This window comes from Anoplolepis gracilipes, chromosome 4 (assembly GCF_047496725.1).
Source record: "Anoplolepis gracilipes chromosome 4, ASM4749672v1, whole genome shotgun sequence".
Classification (NCBI taxonomy): domain Eukaryota; kingdom Metazoa; phylum Arthropoda; class Insecta; order Hymenoptera; family Formicidae; genus Anoplolepis; species Anoplolepis gracilipes.
In genome coordinates, this window is record NC_132973.1 from 987223 (window position 1) to 1005877 (window position 18655).

The 18655-nt window shown below is 34.3% G+C and overlaps 1 protein-coding gene across 5 annotated transcripts in view; it reads left to right on the plus strand.

Moving 5' to 3' along the window:
• Ppn (proteoglycan-like sulfated glycoprotein papilin) overlaps positions 1–18655 on the plus strand; it is a 105061-nt gene that overhangs the window by 55293 nt on the left and 31113 nt on the right. For all 5 annotated transcript variants that reach the window (XM_072891579.1, XM_072891576.1, XM_072891580.1 and 2 more), the window contains exon 2: positions 9113–9173. In XM_072891579.1, coding sequence (XP_072747680.1) covers positions 9113–9173 — 61 coding nt within the window. The remainder of the gene's footprint in view (positions 1–9112; positions 9174–18655) is intronic.

Sequence of the window (18655 nt, forward strand, 5' to 3'; positions counted from 1 at the left end):
GTGGTTTGGCCACTTATCGTCTATTTCTTTTAACTTTGTTCGAAAATCTCTTACTTTAGATGCTATAGTAGTCTTCGATTTCTGTTTAAAAAGTTATAGGATTTATATTTTGTAAATGCACATATTCTGCTTTTCTGTGTTCCTATCTTCGTCTACCTGTTCGTATAATTTCAGTCACTTTATTATTTGAAAAATTTCTTCTTGCCAATAAAATCTGAGACCAAGCATAAGTAAAGAATGTTTATTAAATTTCTAGCTAACAACGATAGAAATGAAAATTTTATTATCGTCATTTCATCATTTCACCGTCGATTCAGCAAAATTGCAAGAAATTTTCATCTTCCACAATATTTCTCACGTACGTGTTTCTACATTATTTATGACGATTAAGATATCGTTTATCCGATTGTTCCTCATATGTTGTCAAATTTCAATTAAGGCACGTCGCGACGAAATGTCGCAACATAACAACGATCGGTATCCTGGTCAGTCACGATTGCATTCGTCGGAGATCGATACACCCGGGACATAATCCCATTTCGATACTGACCTCGATTACGCTCCAGGGAGGCGATCTTGTAGGACTCCTAATGCGATCATATCACGAAGGGATTAAGCTTGCTTCAGGCATGTGGATATCTCGAGCACACGCGCTGCGTCTATTGTTCCTAGAAGGATTTGCTACCAATAGACCCGAATTAGCAATTACAGCATTTGATTCCAATTGCTTTCGTGAATGTGATACATAAATTGAATGTAAAAGAATAAATTAAACATTTTCCTCAAATTTAATGATGGTTTGAATTTCAATATTAATAATTTTTAAAACCGATATAAATCAACTTGAATGTTTCTGAATCAAAATTGCACTAGTTTTTATTAATTTAACGATACGGTATTAACGATATTATAAATTATTAATATATTAAATTATTATAGAAAGAGACAATTTTTTCTTTAGTTATTAATTCGTTTTTTTTTTAACTTTTTTAAAAATTTTTACGTTATAAACTATATAATTTTAATAAAGTATATTTTTAACATAATGGTATTCATAATTCACCGAATGTACTATTGGAATTTTATGTAGTCTATTTAAGTAATCGCTTCATTAACTCTCTATTCAGTTGTATAAATAAGAGGATATCAATTATCAAACACGCGCGAGGATAATTTTGCATCGTGAACCTTCGAGTAAATGGGCTTTACGTGTCTACGCGTTATTAACAACGACAGGTGAAGACAATTGTTCGCACAACGGTATGAGCTACGAAATTACTTGGATTTTCTCCGGTTGGTGAGTGCACAAAAGGGTCCTAACCGCCGCTTTACAAGGCGTTGTAACTCCGGCCATCGGCAGGCAACGTTGGCACGTTCCCAAGAACCGGCCTCGGGCTAGATACTCATTCCCGGATAACCGGCTAATGTCGAGGTTTACACTCTTTTTCGCCGACGAATGGGATAGCAATCTTTGCGGCGGGCCTCCTCGCGATGCTCTCAAATACCTTGAATATGTGTTACCTGAATATCGAACTTTAGATGCGTATAATGAAGAGATTACGAAGCACTTATAGCCTCGTGCACAAATTATCATGCAGAGATATCAGATTAATATCCGAAATTCGTCGACAGGAAAATGAGAGAAAATATATTTATATATTTCCTGAACATGAATTTCTTTTTATTATATATTTATATTATTACGCTGAGAAAGTCTTGAAAAAATTAATGTAATAAATATTCGATTCATCTTCTCACTGATGAGGCGACACTAATTATGTCATTTTATTTTTACTTTTGTACGTATTTAATTACAGTGAGATATATTTATTAAAGATTTTTTTTTAGTACATTTATGTCCGATAATTAACACGGCAACGAGTCTTCTTGACCCGTTTTTCTATGGCAAGTAGTCCTGCTCGTTTATATTCCCGACAAACTCTAACGAAGCTCGAGAGCGCGCATTAAAAGAAATTGACGGCGGAGCTTTCATATTATTACGTCGCGGCGGCATGACGGCGCGCTAAATTAACTACGACGGCTTAAACGCTGCCCGGGGCCTTAATCTGAATCCATGAAAATCACTCTCGGCGCTTGTAAATTGCAAACAACGAGCTGGCCCGTGCCAAACCTTTTTCGCGAGATAATTGGCATCGTAAATGCCATTATTTCGCGTCGTCGTTGTTACGTGAAATTGAAAATTATGAATAAAAATTAGATATCATACATTCCATCACGTACTAGCGCCAATACTATCATCATATGTAATAAAGTAAATTTTCAAGTAGCTGCCAAGACTGCAAATGACATGCATATATAATATGCATATATCGTATCAAAGAGATACCACGATTGCATGTTTCAAATACTTTACACTTCTTATTTTATTCATAGAAAAATTTTTTAAAATAATATAAGATCCATTTATATAATTCTTTTTCGAATAACACTCTTAATTCGAAAAAATTTCTATTTTCGTAAGCGTACTATATTAATTTTATTTTTTTTTTTATTTTTATGACACTGTACTTTTAGCTATTATTTTTGGCTTTTATTCTATTTGGCAAATACAGGGTTCAACAATCGGTGATTTTGTCGAGCAAATCAGACATTACTCACACTTTTGCGAGGAACGTGAGACATATGGTATGTAATCGAAGGAAAGCACTTTGCGAGAATGATTACGGTCCATCCGCGCTCGCCGCAATGTCCACAGTAATCACGCTCGATTGCAAGGTGTCGATGGTTCGACTTCAAAAAGCGATCGATTTCTCACGCGTATTCCCGAAAATTACATGCTTGGCAATCCACGTGCAAATAACTCTCATTAGGCGACATACATGTGTAAAACCAAGTATGATGAAAAAGTCTGTTGTTAAGTTTTGCTTTTGCGTAGCGGCAGCAGAACATGAATTACTTCATAGAGATGAATTTTTGCAATTTATAATTCTCTATGTGTAAATAATTAATTTTATTAGCAGTTTAAATCTATAAATCTATATTTCTATATTCGAGAGAATTTTTATTTTAAATAATTCATTATATATATATATATATATATATTATTATATTTTAATAATTCGCGAAAATTTCGCTGGTGAAATTTTTGCGTAATTTCTCCAATGCAGCCTTGAAAATCCGACAGACAGTTTATAATTAAATGGTTAAATGTAGAGAGCCATTAATTTTTTTCAAGAGATAATTGTGCGTGCCTACCGAGAGCGCGTATTATCGTGGATACAACGGAAAAATGAGTAGTCACGGATGCATCAACGTGGTGGTGCAATCTGGATATTTCCAACACCTATAATACCCACTTTACAGCTTCTTACCTTCTTGCATCGTTTTTCTTTGAAAAATTTTCCTTGATGTATTAATCGCCGATGTACGCCTCGAATTGTTCATCGAGCGAGCGACGGACGAGCGTGAGATGCGTGAGAGGTCAAGTGTTAAACGTTTCCCCGCGATTACGAGTGCAAAAATATTTTACACCGTAGATACATTTAATGGGTTAGCGTTATACGTCGTGTACGTGAATGTGCGCGATACGCGGGTTTTTCGAACAGCTGTCGGGGTAAGTTATAATGCATTGTAATATGCACGCTGTTATATCGAAATTATATTAAAATTGTATAGGATGATACGTATATCGTAGATATTGATAATTATTTGTTCAAATTCCCAATTATAATCATATGTTTCGCCGCAAATGTTACGAATCAAAATAATAGATTTTGTGTGTAGCGGGAATCAGATGGTGTTTTGTTATTTGTCGCGATGCGCCCATAACAATGCGTCATGCATAATCACATCAGACAGTTGCACGCGGAACTTTTGTCAGCGCGTCTGTTTCGCGATGAATAATTCGCATAAATTCAAATAAAAGTAGAAAAAAAATGCTCGTAGCATACACGTAGTTGTCCGATAGTTGGAACGACAAGACGTGAGGCGCATTTATGAGAAATTTATGCCATAAATTTTACGCGCGAACGACGCACTCGAATCCGCGACACTCGAGACGAAAGTTCTGAGCAGGAACATTCTCAAGTGCACATCGTTAATAGGTCATTACGCAAGCGTAATGGAAATCGATAATTAATTGATCCGGCAAGAGTGCGCGGACCCTTTCGCTAAGGATGCTAATTGACTCTTGAATATTTATGATTAACGAATTAGCAGCGAGTTGCAGCTCGTATAATTTCGCATTCGAAGAGAAGAACGTGTCTCCAAAATCATTTCTTAATCCAAGCGCTTAATTTAACGCCTCGCTCACTTCATTTAAATTCGGCATCTCATTTTACAGTTCTTACCATCCGCTGCCATTTCATCCGTGCTTCAATCGATGCCGGTGATTAACACCGATCCTGTGATTACACGTTGATTAATTATCTCGTTTTACATTTAATTTCAAGGAGTCACGTATAGTCCTACTTTGAATAGAAAGTCTCTCTATTCGGAACTAATAATATATTCCTTATAAATTCACCGATTTGCCGATTTTTTTCTCTTTCTCTCTCTCTCTCTCTCTCTCTCTCTCTCTCTTTCTCTCATTATAAACTACCTCATGCATAACGTTTAAACGATATTATTGAAAGTTCTGTCGATGGAAGTTAATAGGTCCGTGCGCGCAGTTACATCTCCTTTCCCTCTCCTTTTTCTCCTTGTTACATAAAAATTGAAATCGTAGAACGGCAATATTTCGATTATCATATGCTGGCACATATGCCGTCCCGGCTCCCGGGTCGATGTGCATGCTGCACCCTGGCGATAGACCGACCGCCAGAGCGGTTGTACCATTATTAATAACCGATAAACCAATTACAATGTTATCGGATCGCCGTTATCTGCAGACAAACCGCGCAAAAGGCCTACGCCAGTTATGTTAGTCGTAATCTGATGTGCAAGCGCCCCGAGGTACTCTAGCGTGGGCATACCATACCAATGGCTTTTTGTCATTTTTAGCGATACTGTGCTAGTATAGTTCTTGCAATACTAATGAGCCCGTTGTCCGACCAGAGATGCGCTTTACGCCTGAATTCCACGGATCGTTTCCCCCGCGTTCCCCTGCATTCCACGGGCGCGTTCGCTTTTTTTCCCTCTCGTACCCATCGTTTCTCGCGCGTGACGGACGTATTGTAAAAAGTATCATCTAAATTAGCAACTTTTAAAAAACTGATTTATTTTTTTTTTTTTTTTTTTTGAAGCAGAACCCTCTTTGTAGAAATATAAATATTTGTACAAATTAAATAAAAAATAGGAACACATATAGATGTTTATTATGATAAATTTTTATAGACGAACCCGATGGAATCTGAAAGTTATAGATAAATTGTATACGGATAGCATTAGCTGGCAAGAAGAATTCTCTGCAACGTGAAACAGCATGCAGTCTCGGTCGTGATGTATAATTGGACGTTTAGATCCGCGCGCAGTCGAAGAGAGGCACGGCTGATCTAAGTCAAAGTTTTAAGAATGCGATCGTGGGGGGTCCTCGTTAGAGAAGGTTTCGAGTGTAGGGCTCGGATCGCGGTCCATATTTGCATATTCATGCGGCTCCAAATCTCGTTCGACGTACCGACAATCTAAAAGTGGAACTTCATAATTGCAACGGCGTAATTAATTTAACTCAAAAACCCATACTAATGATCATTATTTTTAATAATAATCATTTTGTTGACTAGAGTTTATAACGTTAAAAGTATATATAATATAGAGATGATTAATTAATTGTACAATATGCAGATATAAAATTGTACATCAAAAGTCGAGATAACACATCAAATATATGCTCTGCTTATAATACATACTATTATAACATTTGTAGACGACGTTAAATTCTTCGATCAATGATATTGCGACTTTAATATATTTTATTATATTTACATTTTTTAGTTGCGTATTTAGCTGCAGCAAAATAATATGTATTAAACTTGTGGTTTATTTCGTCAAGGTCAGGGTCGTCTCGAAATGTATTTAGTATTGATTATCTTTGAAACTTCGAAACAGACTTCGACAATCGTGAACGAGTGTTCGTAACAAATAGATAATTAAGATAATTAGAGAGAGAGAGAGAGAGAGAATTTTCTTTATTACTCTAACATATTTTATCTCATTCAATACAAAGCATTATTTTTTACACTTTTACTCTTTTCGAGACATTTTCCATTTTTATTAACTCTTTAATTTAAACTGAAATTTTCTTACATTTTTATTTCTATAAATCTTCTGTTATAATAACATCTGAAATTCTGAAATTCTGTTTTGTAAGAAGAAATCGCTTGCGGGCTCAATATTCGTACAATTGCAAATTTTAAATCAATTAATATTACACATATTCTTTCTTCTTTTCATAGACGTAATTTATCTTTTTATTTCTCCGCACAAGAGAAAGAAATACGTTTCACGTAATGGCTTATACTGTTCTTCGATTTTACGCGCGCGAGATGCTTAAGATTATTCCCGTCTTTGTGTTTGTCACCGATTTGCATATTTCTGCAAATTGGATATACTCGGAACTTTATTGACATTCTCAGAAGTTCATGAGAGAATTTCATAACTAGAAATTGCGCGCGAACTGTACACACTGCAATATGAAACTTTATACCGACAAAGCCACCTCCGCAATGTGCTGAGTGGAAGGAGAATTATTTTCGCAAACGAAGAAGCACTTCCGAAGTTCCCAACTCGAATGGCTCGATTATCGAGTACCGGTAATTATATATTAGAGCCACGCTGTTGGCGTTCGCGATTAGTTCGGCTCGCAATTAAATTATTTCCGCGTGACAAATATTTAAAAGGCGGGGAAAAAAAAATGTTAAATCGAGATCGACGCTACGACTATGCTATGTATGAGAAAAAATAAGCATGTATGTACATGCCTCGCAGGTGCATTTAGTGCGCTGAAAACTGCGTTCCAATTAAACGATCCTCGTATCTAACTACATGCTCGTGCTTCATAAAACTATTTTACCTAAGAGCTTTTTCTCGCAGCTGAGACCAGTTATAATAATTGCGCTCCTAAATTGCGATATAACCTTCTTACGATTGGCACGATTTATAGCCCATTTTTGCAGGAAAGCATCACGCAAATTGTCCTTTTATAATATATGTAATATTCAATAATGAAATATACATAATTATTCCAAAGATATAGCAATCATTAAAGAATGTTATACTCTATACATATTTCTCTCCCTTTAGTTCGCGATATTTTATATATTCAATTTTCTGATTAATCCGATTGCTCCATTATTTTGTCGATATGATAGCCCGAAGGCTCGTAAATGAAAGATTCAGAATTTAAACACCTATTGCTTATAAACAGCAAACGATTGGAAAACACGTCACATTCTCGGACGGCTTCGATACGCGGAATAGTCGTTGTACGTCGGCTTTAAACATGGCGCGGTACAAAACGCTTGTAATTACCGTCGCATAAAATCGGTATCGATAAAATCGGTAAATCACTTTTCGCGAGAATATTAGACCCGCTAGCCGATAACAGACGCCTATATATTGGAGCTCGGGCATTCTGGATAGCAGCGAGTTATTCGCGGGCATCGTTCCAAACCTGAATGACGCCTACTCGAAGAAGTTACGCAACGACGCGTGCCAATATACCACAAAAACACGCTTACAGGCACGTTCATTCACGATTATTGTCACCCCTGCTGGCACGCATTGCACTTGATTCATGTGTAGCCGGTACATTTTGTTTCTATTTTTCATACTAGTTTTTAGGGTACTTAGTTCACAAACTTTGTATATTCTCAATATAAATGATAAAATTATGATTGACTTTTATTATCATTTATGGTAAACTTTGTTATGTGATAAGTAACTAAAAGTTATCAAAAGAAGTCCTAAATGCACAGTAAATGCAATATATCGAAAAATTGTAATCCGTAAAAATTTCACGTATGTATATGTATTCCGACGTGCGATCAAGTTAAGCATGACATATATTTTATAGAGAATAATGCGATGACGTAATGCAAATAAAAAATTTGCTTCTTATTGATTACGTTTTCAACTATCGATATATTGGAAAATTGTTTATTTACTGCGGACGCATTGTTGTAAAAACACTTTAGATTAATGTTATTGACTCAAAGCTATCTCTTTCTCTGACTTGAGGCGAATAATTTGTCAAACTGTCTTCCCGTTTAATGATGCGAAAATTTTTATGTTGAAAATTGATTATAATCTGAAAACGCATCGAAGCAAAATTAGGGAGAAGAAGGATCGTATTTTTCTTAGACGATTTGATCTTGGCATTCGCGAATTCGGTAAAACACGAATTCTTTTTCTCTTTCTCTTTCTTTTTCCGTCTTTCCTTCGAACCGGTTATTTGATTTCAATTTACGATGAAACCTCGTAGTCATTCGAGAGATTCACTTTCGACACTCACACAATACAGATGGAGATAAGAATGTTCGATTCACGTAATGCTGCGTAACACATAACTGTCTACCGGTTACATTGACGTAAGGAGTCGCGAAACCACTTTGCAGCGAAACTTGTCTCGTCGTAATGACCATTGACGCATCATGGAATTCTGGGTCAAGATTCTGCTAAGGGCCAGTTTTTCCAATATTGGTTAACTTTAATCTCAGTGGCGATTATATCTTCGTCTTTTTTTCAGATAATTTCTAGAAAAAGAGACGAAGAAATAGTTATCATTAAAAATATTTAAATATGATTATAAATATAAATATAATTAAAAAATAAGCTATAATATAAATATAATTTACATATAGAAATTCTTTACACTATACGTATACATATATATATTAATTTTGTTGTTTCTTGTACTTATTCTAATATATTGTACATAAAAATATTGTGTATATATAGTGTGTTATCTATTTTTTATATGAATGTAAATTATATATATTAAAATAATATATATAATTTTATTACATAACACAAAGATTAAAAGTTGAATTAATAATTAATATACTTTTATCATATATATATATATATATATATATATATATATATATATATATATATATGTTTTTTTTATCATTTATATATACATGTACATATCTTTATTTTATTTACATATATATTTTAAGATATATTAATGCTATCTGATTTTTGCTTTCAGGTCGCTGGGGCTCTTAATATTTCTTATAGCAGCACATGTTCACGATACTTCCGCAAAACATGTAAGTCCATTTCTAAAACGCGTGTGTGCGAGTAGTATTTATAATATAAGAACAATGTTCTCTCTCAAAGCATTGCGGGAGATATCTCGAAGCCCGGAATAAAGCCATGACAAGGGCCTCAACGTATCTTGACGGCATTCCCTCAGGTTTTATTGCCCTCTCTTTGATGGTTCGGGTTTCAAGGCCTCCCGGTCTCTGCCCAGATTATCTTGGTACACTTTGTTCCTAGGAAATCTCCGAGACAATAGAGAACGTAAAGATTCCGTAAACCATTACGACGTAACTAATAATTACGGATAGCCTTCGGTATTCATCGCAATCTATATTTCTTTTCTTTCTTTCTTTCTCATTCATCACGCGCCTGGTATTTTATACTAATCTTAATAATTTTGCACTAATTTTAATTAATATCTTACTATGAAGGATATCTAAAATTAAATGTTATTACATGAAGTCAAGACAGTAATGTTCAATATTTTCAAATACACGACACTTCCTTCCTATATGCACGTGTGTTTGCAAGCTACAAAATGGCATTGATTTTGGCCCAGCTCCAAAATATCTAAATATAATACCACGTTACTACCAGATGTACCATTAATCCTTATAGCGAGCTTTTTTTCGAAATTTTTCACGGAAGAATTTATAACTGGAAAATTAAAATCTATCTTTATCTCTTTCAAAGCGGTTTAGTATTTTTTATTCAAGTTCTTTTTTAAAAACATCGAATTTGATTTTTCATGCATCAATGATACTCGGAGAGTTTTTTTTTTTTTGCCCTTTGATAAATCTGATAATTTCGCAAATGTATGTTATCTTCGATATCATCATTTTAGCCGCAAAACTCGATTCGGGAGGAAGCAGTTCCGTAAGATCGAATAGCCTGACGATGCTGAAAGCGTAATGGCGAGATCAGATTAGGTCCGAAATGGAAGCTACAGCATCGCGAGAAAGTTTTCGGGATAAGGGGCGGGAATTCCGTTAGAGGACATTCCCGTGATCTCCTCGACGAGGCAAGAAAATAGAGGTGTACCGAACGTTCCCTCTGTAACACAGGACGAAGGAGACCGCGGTAATCTCGTTGCATGCGCACGGTTGTTGTGCTTCTGTCGTGGCCGTTGTTTTACCTGCATCCACGACCCGCGTCCGACTTACACGGGAAATAACTTATGCGAGAAGTAACTCTCGGGATCTCCTGTTACACGGCAGCGTGTTCATCGGCGGCGAACCTTGAGCTTTTTATATCCGAGCTTTTTACCTCGCGCCAGAAGCACATCTTCTGTCGCCTGAGACAAATTGTCTAGTGCCACGCTTTTTCTCGACGATACTTTTATCATCTCGAATTGATATAAACGATTTAATTAAATATAAAAATTTAATTTAGAAAAATAGCTTTAATTAAGCAATATTAACTATATTTAAAGCAACATCCGAACATCTCGACAAGGCGACGAGTTTTTTTTAAGCACGTTGCGAATTAGCGTTTTATCCTTTCACATTAAACTGAATTCGCGAACGCGAATGCAAGACGCAACGCGCGATATAAAAGTGGATTAAATGAACGAGACGTCAGTAAATGGGTTGCATTGTCGGACGGCAATTGCGAAAACCACTCTTCCCAGTATCTGCCGCAGGTTCTTCGACATTCCGCTCTGTCAGAAGGAAATTGCATTTATAAATTTGCCGCGTATAAAGTATAATACGCGCCCGAGATATTCGCGAGGATCGACAATCAGATTATTAGTTGCGGCACGAAGGGAAAGGGAAAAACACCACTGACTCATGGCGGCTTTTTATCATCATCAGCGCACTCCCGACCAGACTGCGTGGCTAATCTAAGTTAAGTGGTCGTTACAGACGCGAAGGAATCTTGAAAACGTATCCGCCAATCTCGACGGACATTGCGATGGTATGTCGTGAAACACGCTAAAGTGAACCTTGTGTTGATTTGATGGCAATTAATTACGCCGTATGTACGTTTGTACGTTAATTAATTTCTTTTGCATTAATTGCTTTCTGACGCATTTATATGCGGTTCCTTCTTTTATTAAAGCAAAATTGATATAATTATAATTATATAACGGGCATCTAAAATGTTATTATGTGTCTTCGTTAAATTATGAAAATAATATTTTGAAAGAAATTTATTAGACTTTTGTAAGTTTCACATATTAAATTAGCGGTGTCAACAATATTTTGACAGAATTTCACACAATACTTATTGAAAAACAAACTCTAATTTCTACGTAAACGAAAAATAAGAAAATACATATCTTGATGATATAATGACGTAAGGCATTCAAAGCAGAAGAACATAAAAGTCGTCATGGTTAGCGAGAACAGCGATTGTGCAATATGTACTTCTGAAAGATGAGGAAAGTATTGCTTGTGGCATTTACACGACGTTTAAGAACGTGCGATGAAAAGGATAGCTTTGCTATAGCAAAATCGAATATTCACCTCGATCAGTATACCCATTATATTTTCCATTGTAAACGCAGAATAAAGTTATCACTTTGACGTCTCTATGGAAGTACAGTCTTCAACAATGTAATTACTCATTAAATATAATAATATAATTGCAACACTTTTTATGTTGTTCTTTCCTTATTTTTCTGAAAGCATTAACGTGCATTCTCGTGTTTTACGTTTGGTACAAATATTTCGTGCAATCTCTGTATTTAAGTTTTAATCCTGATATTACAAATTACAATATTTCTTTGGAATATTTTATTTCTATTGTTATATCCAATTATATTTCTAATTAGGAAAATATTTGATTATATATAAAAAAATTTATTTAATACGTTCGCCTCCTTTTCATATATATTGTTATAAAACGTGGGAAACGGAGGAAAAGGATTAAAAATAATCCTAAATAAAACTTTTATATTATCGACATTGTAATTTTAGAAACAAAAATATTCAAGGCACTTTTTATTCAATTACTTTTTAATTATTAAATTATTTAAATATTTTCTGAATAATGTTTCTCGACTAACGTCCGTGCAACGTCAAGAACAGAAAGCTAAAAAATTAATAAGTACACTTCCACATAATATCACGGAACACATTGTCTTGTTATTGAACCACGACTGGAGAGATGTTCTCTATACTTATGCTCGTTTAAGATATAACAAACCATCACGGTTGAAACTTGGAGAATGCATCGTCCCTCAAGCTACGTGATTCGTCGTCGATTTTCACCGCGATAGTTTGCGCTAGAAATAACAACAGCTCCAGATCATGCAAACTTTTGCATCAACATATATATCATAATATTATCATGTGTGCATCAAGCTTATGCAAATAATTGCGTAAGATTGAGTAAGATTGCAGTAACCCAAGAATCGTTCGCAATATCATCGCGTTGTAATTGATCCTGGTACGCAATCGATGCTCGACGCGTCATTCTGTCGTGGAATTCGCGACAATTGGCCGGAGAAATGAAATATCACGAGCATGTACGGATCTTTCGTTCTCGTTACGCCAGTGAATCGGCTATCAGCGATCTCGCAGACGAAATCGCCATTACGTGGACCCACCGCCGTTTTGCGTCGGACGCGAGGTCAGACGGCGACGATATATATGACAATTATTAAGAAGGAGGCGTGTTGCGCCCGACTGTTCACGGTTCATCGGCTGACCTCTTGCGTCCGAGGAGAGAAAGGGCGAGAAAGAGGGAAGGAAAGAGAGAGAGAGAGAGAGGCCTATTTCCCCGAACCATTTAATTAACTCTTCGCCACGCAATCTCACGGAACATTCTACGACCGTCAAATTCCACGTTCCATGTACGATCGGCGGTAACTCCGAAATCGTGGTCGACATGGCCGCGCATCGGCCAAGACAACATCCAATTATTGTGACGATTTATATCGCACGTTAATCTAAAGTTGAACCTCGTAGCGCGTATAGAGACGACTAAAATATCGAATTCATTGATTCGAGAGATATTTCATTTTCTCTTACTATCTGCTTTATTCCTCTCGATGTTGCAATTAACGCAGCTAGCACTTGTGTATTTTATGGATTATCGAGAGATACTATGCTATTTTTACTCGAGAAGAAGAAATAAATCCGTAAAATATATAGTTGCCTTGATTAGTGAATATATTGGAATACATAAGCAGAATTGTATCAAAGCGCGCTTTTTGTTTCTTATTCCTGATAACGTAGAGCGTCGAAATGTACAGTGATTAATGATCACCTTCTTGCCAGAGGAAGCTACCATCCTATTGCTGAGGCAACCGCCATAAAAAGCGTTCGTGGTTATCTACTGTTACCGCGGATATTAGACATTAGAACTTGAGCACACCAAATGAAATTGCATTTAGTGCATGTATATAGAATATCTATTGCGCTCGAATTTAATCCATAATCGAAGCTTCCGTCGCAAACGTCGTATAAATATATATATATATATATATATGTTGATTACGTTCTTATTTTTATCCGCTATGGTGCAAATGAACAATGCACTTTAAAGTACGATTTTACTGCCTTTTTTACACAAATTTTTAAATATAGGACTTTATATTTGAACTTTCATAATATTATTTTATTTAATATTTTTTATTTCAATTTAATTTCTATCTTCAATTAACTATTATAATTTAAAAAAATGTAATTTAGTTTCTCTCTCTCTCTCTCTCTCTCTTTCTCTCTCTAGCTTAATGATTATAATTAAAAAAAGACTAAACTACTTTTTGGATAATATAATATATTATTTAAATTCTACGTATAACACATAATCTTATTTATGCTGAAAACGAAGACTTGCACAAAATCGGGTAGTTTGCCGTAAGGTGTCACCGAGATTATATTAATCTCCGCTCAAGAAACCAGCTTGCCAGGATCATCTGATCGGATGTAGGAACCCTCTTCGCGGATCATTGTCCTCGACGATATTGGATTACGTTTCACTGTTAACAGGTTACGTTTCGTATCTCGCCGTAGCAGTCAGGCAGCAATGGTGAGTGAACCACTGCTATAGCTAATCGACTGCGAGATCAATAATAAATGGGTTGTGTTATTTTGCGATTGAAACCATGTTACGAAAGTTACCATATACACATAGTATACATTGTTTTTTATTTTAACAAATTTATAATATATTTAGAAAAATGTAGATAATTATTATTGTTTATTATTAATTTCAATAATCATAAGAACCAACATTAACAAGATTCCTTTTGAAGAAACGTTATGTTTCTTCAAAAGGAAAGTGAATATATTTAATGTTTTAATTTTATGTAGTTAAAAATTTATGATAAAATATATGTATATTTCAGCATCATTATATCTTATGCGTAATTATATTAAATTGACAGTTTTGACTCATATTAATTTAAATAAAATCAATAAGTTTTGAAACAAATAATTAATAACACTATGTACTCTATTGCATACTTTTTCAAGTAATAAGCGTAACTGTGTTTAAAAATACAGATTCCATCCTGTAAAATTGTAATTACAGGGTAGCTCTTATAATATAATACCGCGGTACACAATTAATAGTACAGAAAATCTCAAGAGCAAAAAACAATATCTGCCGCGTTAAGTGTCCCCGCCATAATGAGACACGCGATTATGCGCAATGCAATTATCGAACGTAATTAACAATTAACAGTAAATTCGTCCATCGCGTGATTACTTTCGGTAATTAACAGAAGAAAGTATTCTGGTAGTTGACATAATTATAGGACACGTCATACCGTCGTAACACGATGGCCTGCCACATCCGTGTCTGGCTCAAAAATAATCGTCGCTCTCACAAGAGACGACGTAAATGCTCGAATCTGTTCCGGCAGCTGCCCCGTTTTATGTCCCAAATCGGTATAAGCCACGCGGTTAGTCAACACTTGAGAATTTTAATTTCTCGATTTATTAAATAATAAATCAAATAATTAATGTGAGAATTTCAATCAATAAAAATAAACAATCAATAAACTTTCTTTTTCTTGAAAATTCTGTTTAAACAGCTCTGGGATCAGACGATCTGTCACCTTTGGTTGCTACGACGACTAACAATAACTTACTGTGCTATTTAGTCACGTTTGTGCTATTATCGTACGATTCTGTCAATTTAGTTCTGTGATATCTTTGAGATATAATATTAATATAAAATACTTTTTGCAATATTGTGTATATTTTTTTCTGGATATTCTTATAATATAATTATGATAACAATATTCAAGTAGATTAACAAGAATAAAGAAATAAATTCTAAATTGATGCTACGACTATATGCGGTATTACAATTAGTAAACATTGATCTAGTCGTAATTTCTACAAATGAAATTAAGAAAGACAAGCGTAGAAGCTTTGCATTTCAGTGCTTGATTACTCGGTATATTTCGCATGATATATTTCGCGGATTTAAATTTGATTTATTCGTGTACTTGAATTTCCCCTGACGCACACGTTTTTTATAAACTCATCTTGCAGTGTGTCGTGCATCCAATGGTTTTATAGTTATACACATACCGCTAACATGTCATTATTATCGTTATATATTCCCACATTGCGGTACATACAGCTTGGTGGTCTGACGAGCCAAGCACAGATGCAATACAGGAAGAGAATGACCTTATATAGCGGTACAAATTTTTTGTTTAAATACCACAAAACCTGGGGCGATATAAAAATTTCAAGACAAAATTTTGTAATAATTTTATATTTAATTTTATTACATTATCAACGTTAAATTAACACGACCATTCTAATTTTGTAATATTAAATTACATAATAATACATTTACATTGTGATTTAATTTCAGGGTTGTATCTTTTACGTTATTTATCTGATTCTTTGCTAAAAACTGTCAGATAATGCAATAATTTTGTAATCGAATGAATCTATTCCAACTTGTGCATTTTCTTGCGCTTATATATATTTCTGCATTATCTTGTACGTGCAAACCTGACAGTAGTGCGACGGCCACGATAAGTTGCAGATGCTCGAGGAGAAACCGCAAAGAAGAAAACCACCTCCCTGCGTGCTCGAGCATACTTTTACTACGCGGAAATGACGCGCGCACTGCGCCCATCTGTGCGCAACGATCTCCCACGCTTAGTAAAAATCTTTACTGCAGCTGTCATAACCGGGACTGTAAATGACTGTATGAACGATGCATCTACATTGCATAACCTTCCGTGAGTAGCGAGATGCAAGTGACACAAGTTTCAATAAAATCCTCCAGCAATATGACATCTTTTCTCCCTAGAATAAAGATTATTTGAGAGAGAAATTTAAAATATATTATTGCCCATACATATTTTTGCTATGTGTATATAAATTATAAATCTGATTTTTTTCTTTACATTATTTATATATATAATCGAAACATGATAAGGCTGAGAACAAGTTAAACAATGAAGCAAAAAGTTATAATAACAAAAATGAGAATTGTAATACAAATTCTTAATAATATATCGTTTCCGTGATAAAAAGAAATAAAAGTTGTATATAAATCGCAATCAATTATTTTTACATTATTGTAAACTGAAAAACTAATTGAATAGCTAAAATAAAGGAAAAAATTGTGCTGTAAATAATGCCTATCCGTAGAAAATACGCAGTATTTTAATCAAGGAAAATATTGCACCAGTGCCAGAGTTGAGGAAGAGAACAGATTAAATCCGCGTAATTTTCCTTGAGAATCCGATGTTTGAGTGGCAATAAGGTTTTTTTGAAGTCTCATTCTCTGTTTATGTACATGCTTAATGCAAATCCTGCTTTGATATGCAGTGACGTTTTGCCTATTATTCTAAATTTTTAAAGCCTTTGTAGTTCTTTACAATTGAATGTGAAAACTGATAAATAATAACTGAAAAGTCAATTTTGACGTTAGATTAAAAATTTTATTTAATAAAATTTAGCAATAATCTAGTATATTCTGAGAAATTAAATTAACGAGAGAAAAAAAGGGTGTTAATAAATCTCTATTGATATTACAGAATTGTATAATTTTTTGTACGTATTTAAAAAGGAAGGAAGTTGACTGTAATTGTCATAAATAGTTGCGGCCGGTATGATTCACTGTGTCATGTAACGATCAGTGTTACTATTTAGCCGGATAAATTGTGCACAGAGTATAATTGCCAGGAACGCGCAATAAATCTGTCTTTCATTAAATGCGCGCAATTATATTTTACCCAGCTCTTTGTTTATTCTTTTGTTGTTAATTATTCGAACACAAAGTACTCGCGGGATGAAGTACAAAATGATTTTAACCCTTTATGCTGGTATTTCAAATGAAATGACTTTATGGCAAATAATTCACGCAAATAATCGTTAATTTTAGCTTTTAAAGACAGCATAAATGCTTGTCATATATCAGTTTAAAAACCATCGCTCTCTTTAATTATAGAAATAACTGTTATTGCCTATTCTACACAGATATATCGACTGTTCCCCTCTGAATAGAAATTTCTAAAATAATAAATAGAAGCCACAAATGTGATCATTTTTCTTGGAAAATTTATTTAAAAAGAAATGCTTTTTATAACAATTTTCGAAAACTATCAATTTATATATAACAATCCGAAGTCTTAAAATCCCTTCGAAAACAGGATTCTATGTGTATCTATAAATTTTACGAATCGGCCATCAGAGACCAATAACCGAATACAAGCCGTTCGACAAGACACGCTTGCAGCAGCGATTGCACCCGAGAGCGCGTTCGATCGAGAAACGATCATTTAACGAGAATCGTTAAACGGGGAATCGTAACTTCCCAAGAGTGCTCGAGTGCGTTGCAGGGTAGCTGATAATTTTATTAGAAACCGCGCATGTGCGCTTTACAACCGGCGAATGCAAACTGCTTTGGACACTCGCCAGAAGGATCTGGCCATTGAAATGTTATATGGCCACTTCTTCTGGAGCAAACGCTCGGGCAAAAGTCCCGTACGTTTGTGACTGCGAACTTCATCTAAAAAATTAATTTTAAACGGTGACGGTTTATTTTCTAGGCATCTTTATTTGTCTTGATTTAATCAACAGTGATTATAATATTAACACCTTACAAAGATATATAATATATATATATATATATATATATATATATATATATATTTTGTTAATAATAGAATATTTAAAAATAACACTTAAACTATTATATAATAAAATAACTATAATAAATAATAATTATATTAAAGCTATTGATGTTTAAATATCAATTTCGCATATTTATTTCTAGTATATGATCTTTTGTTTGATAAATTTGAAAAACGGATTTAGCTTTATATAATAATTTTTATTAACTGTATTTTATGATTTTTCACAATATTTTACGATATATGTTGTAATGTTTTATTATCTAAAAATACATCGAAACAAATTGTATTAAAAATTTGTAGCAGCAAATACTTTTTTATATATATTTTAAAAATAACATGTTTTTTTTTGTCTAATGATACTTTCACAAATTCTTACAATTTTCATTGTGTCATATGAAGGAAAGATTAAATTACCCATATTCT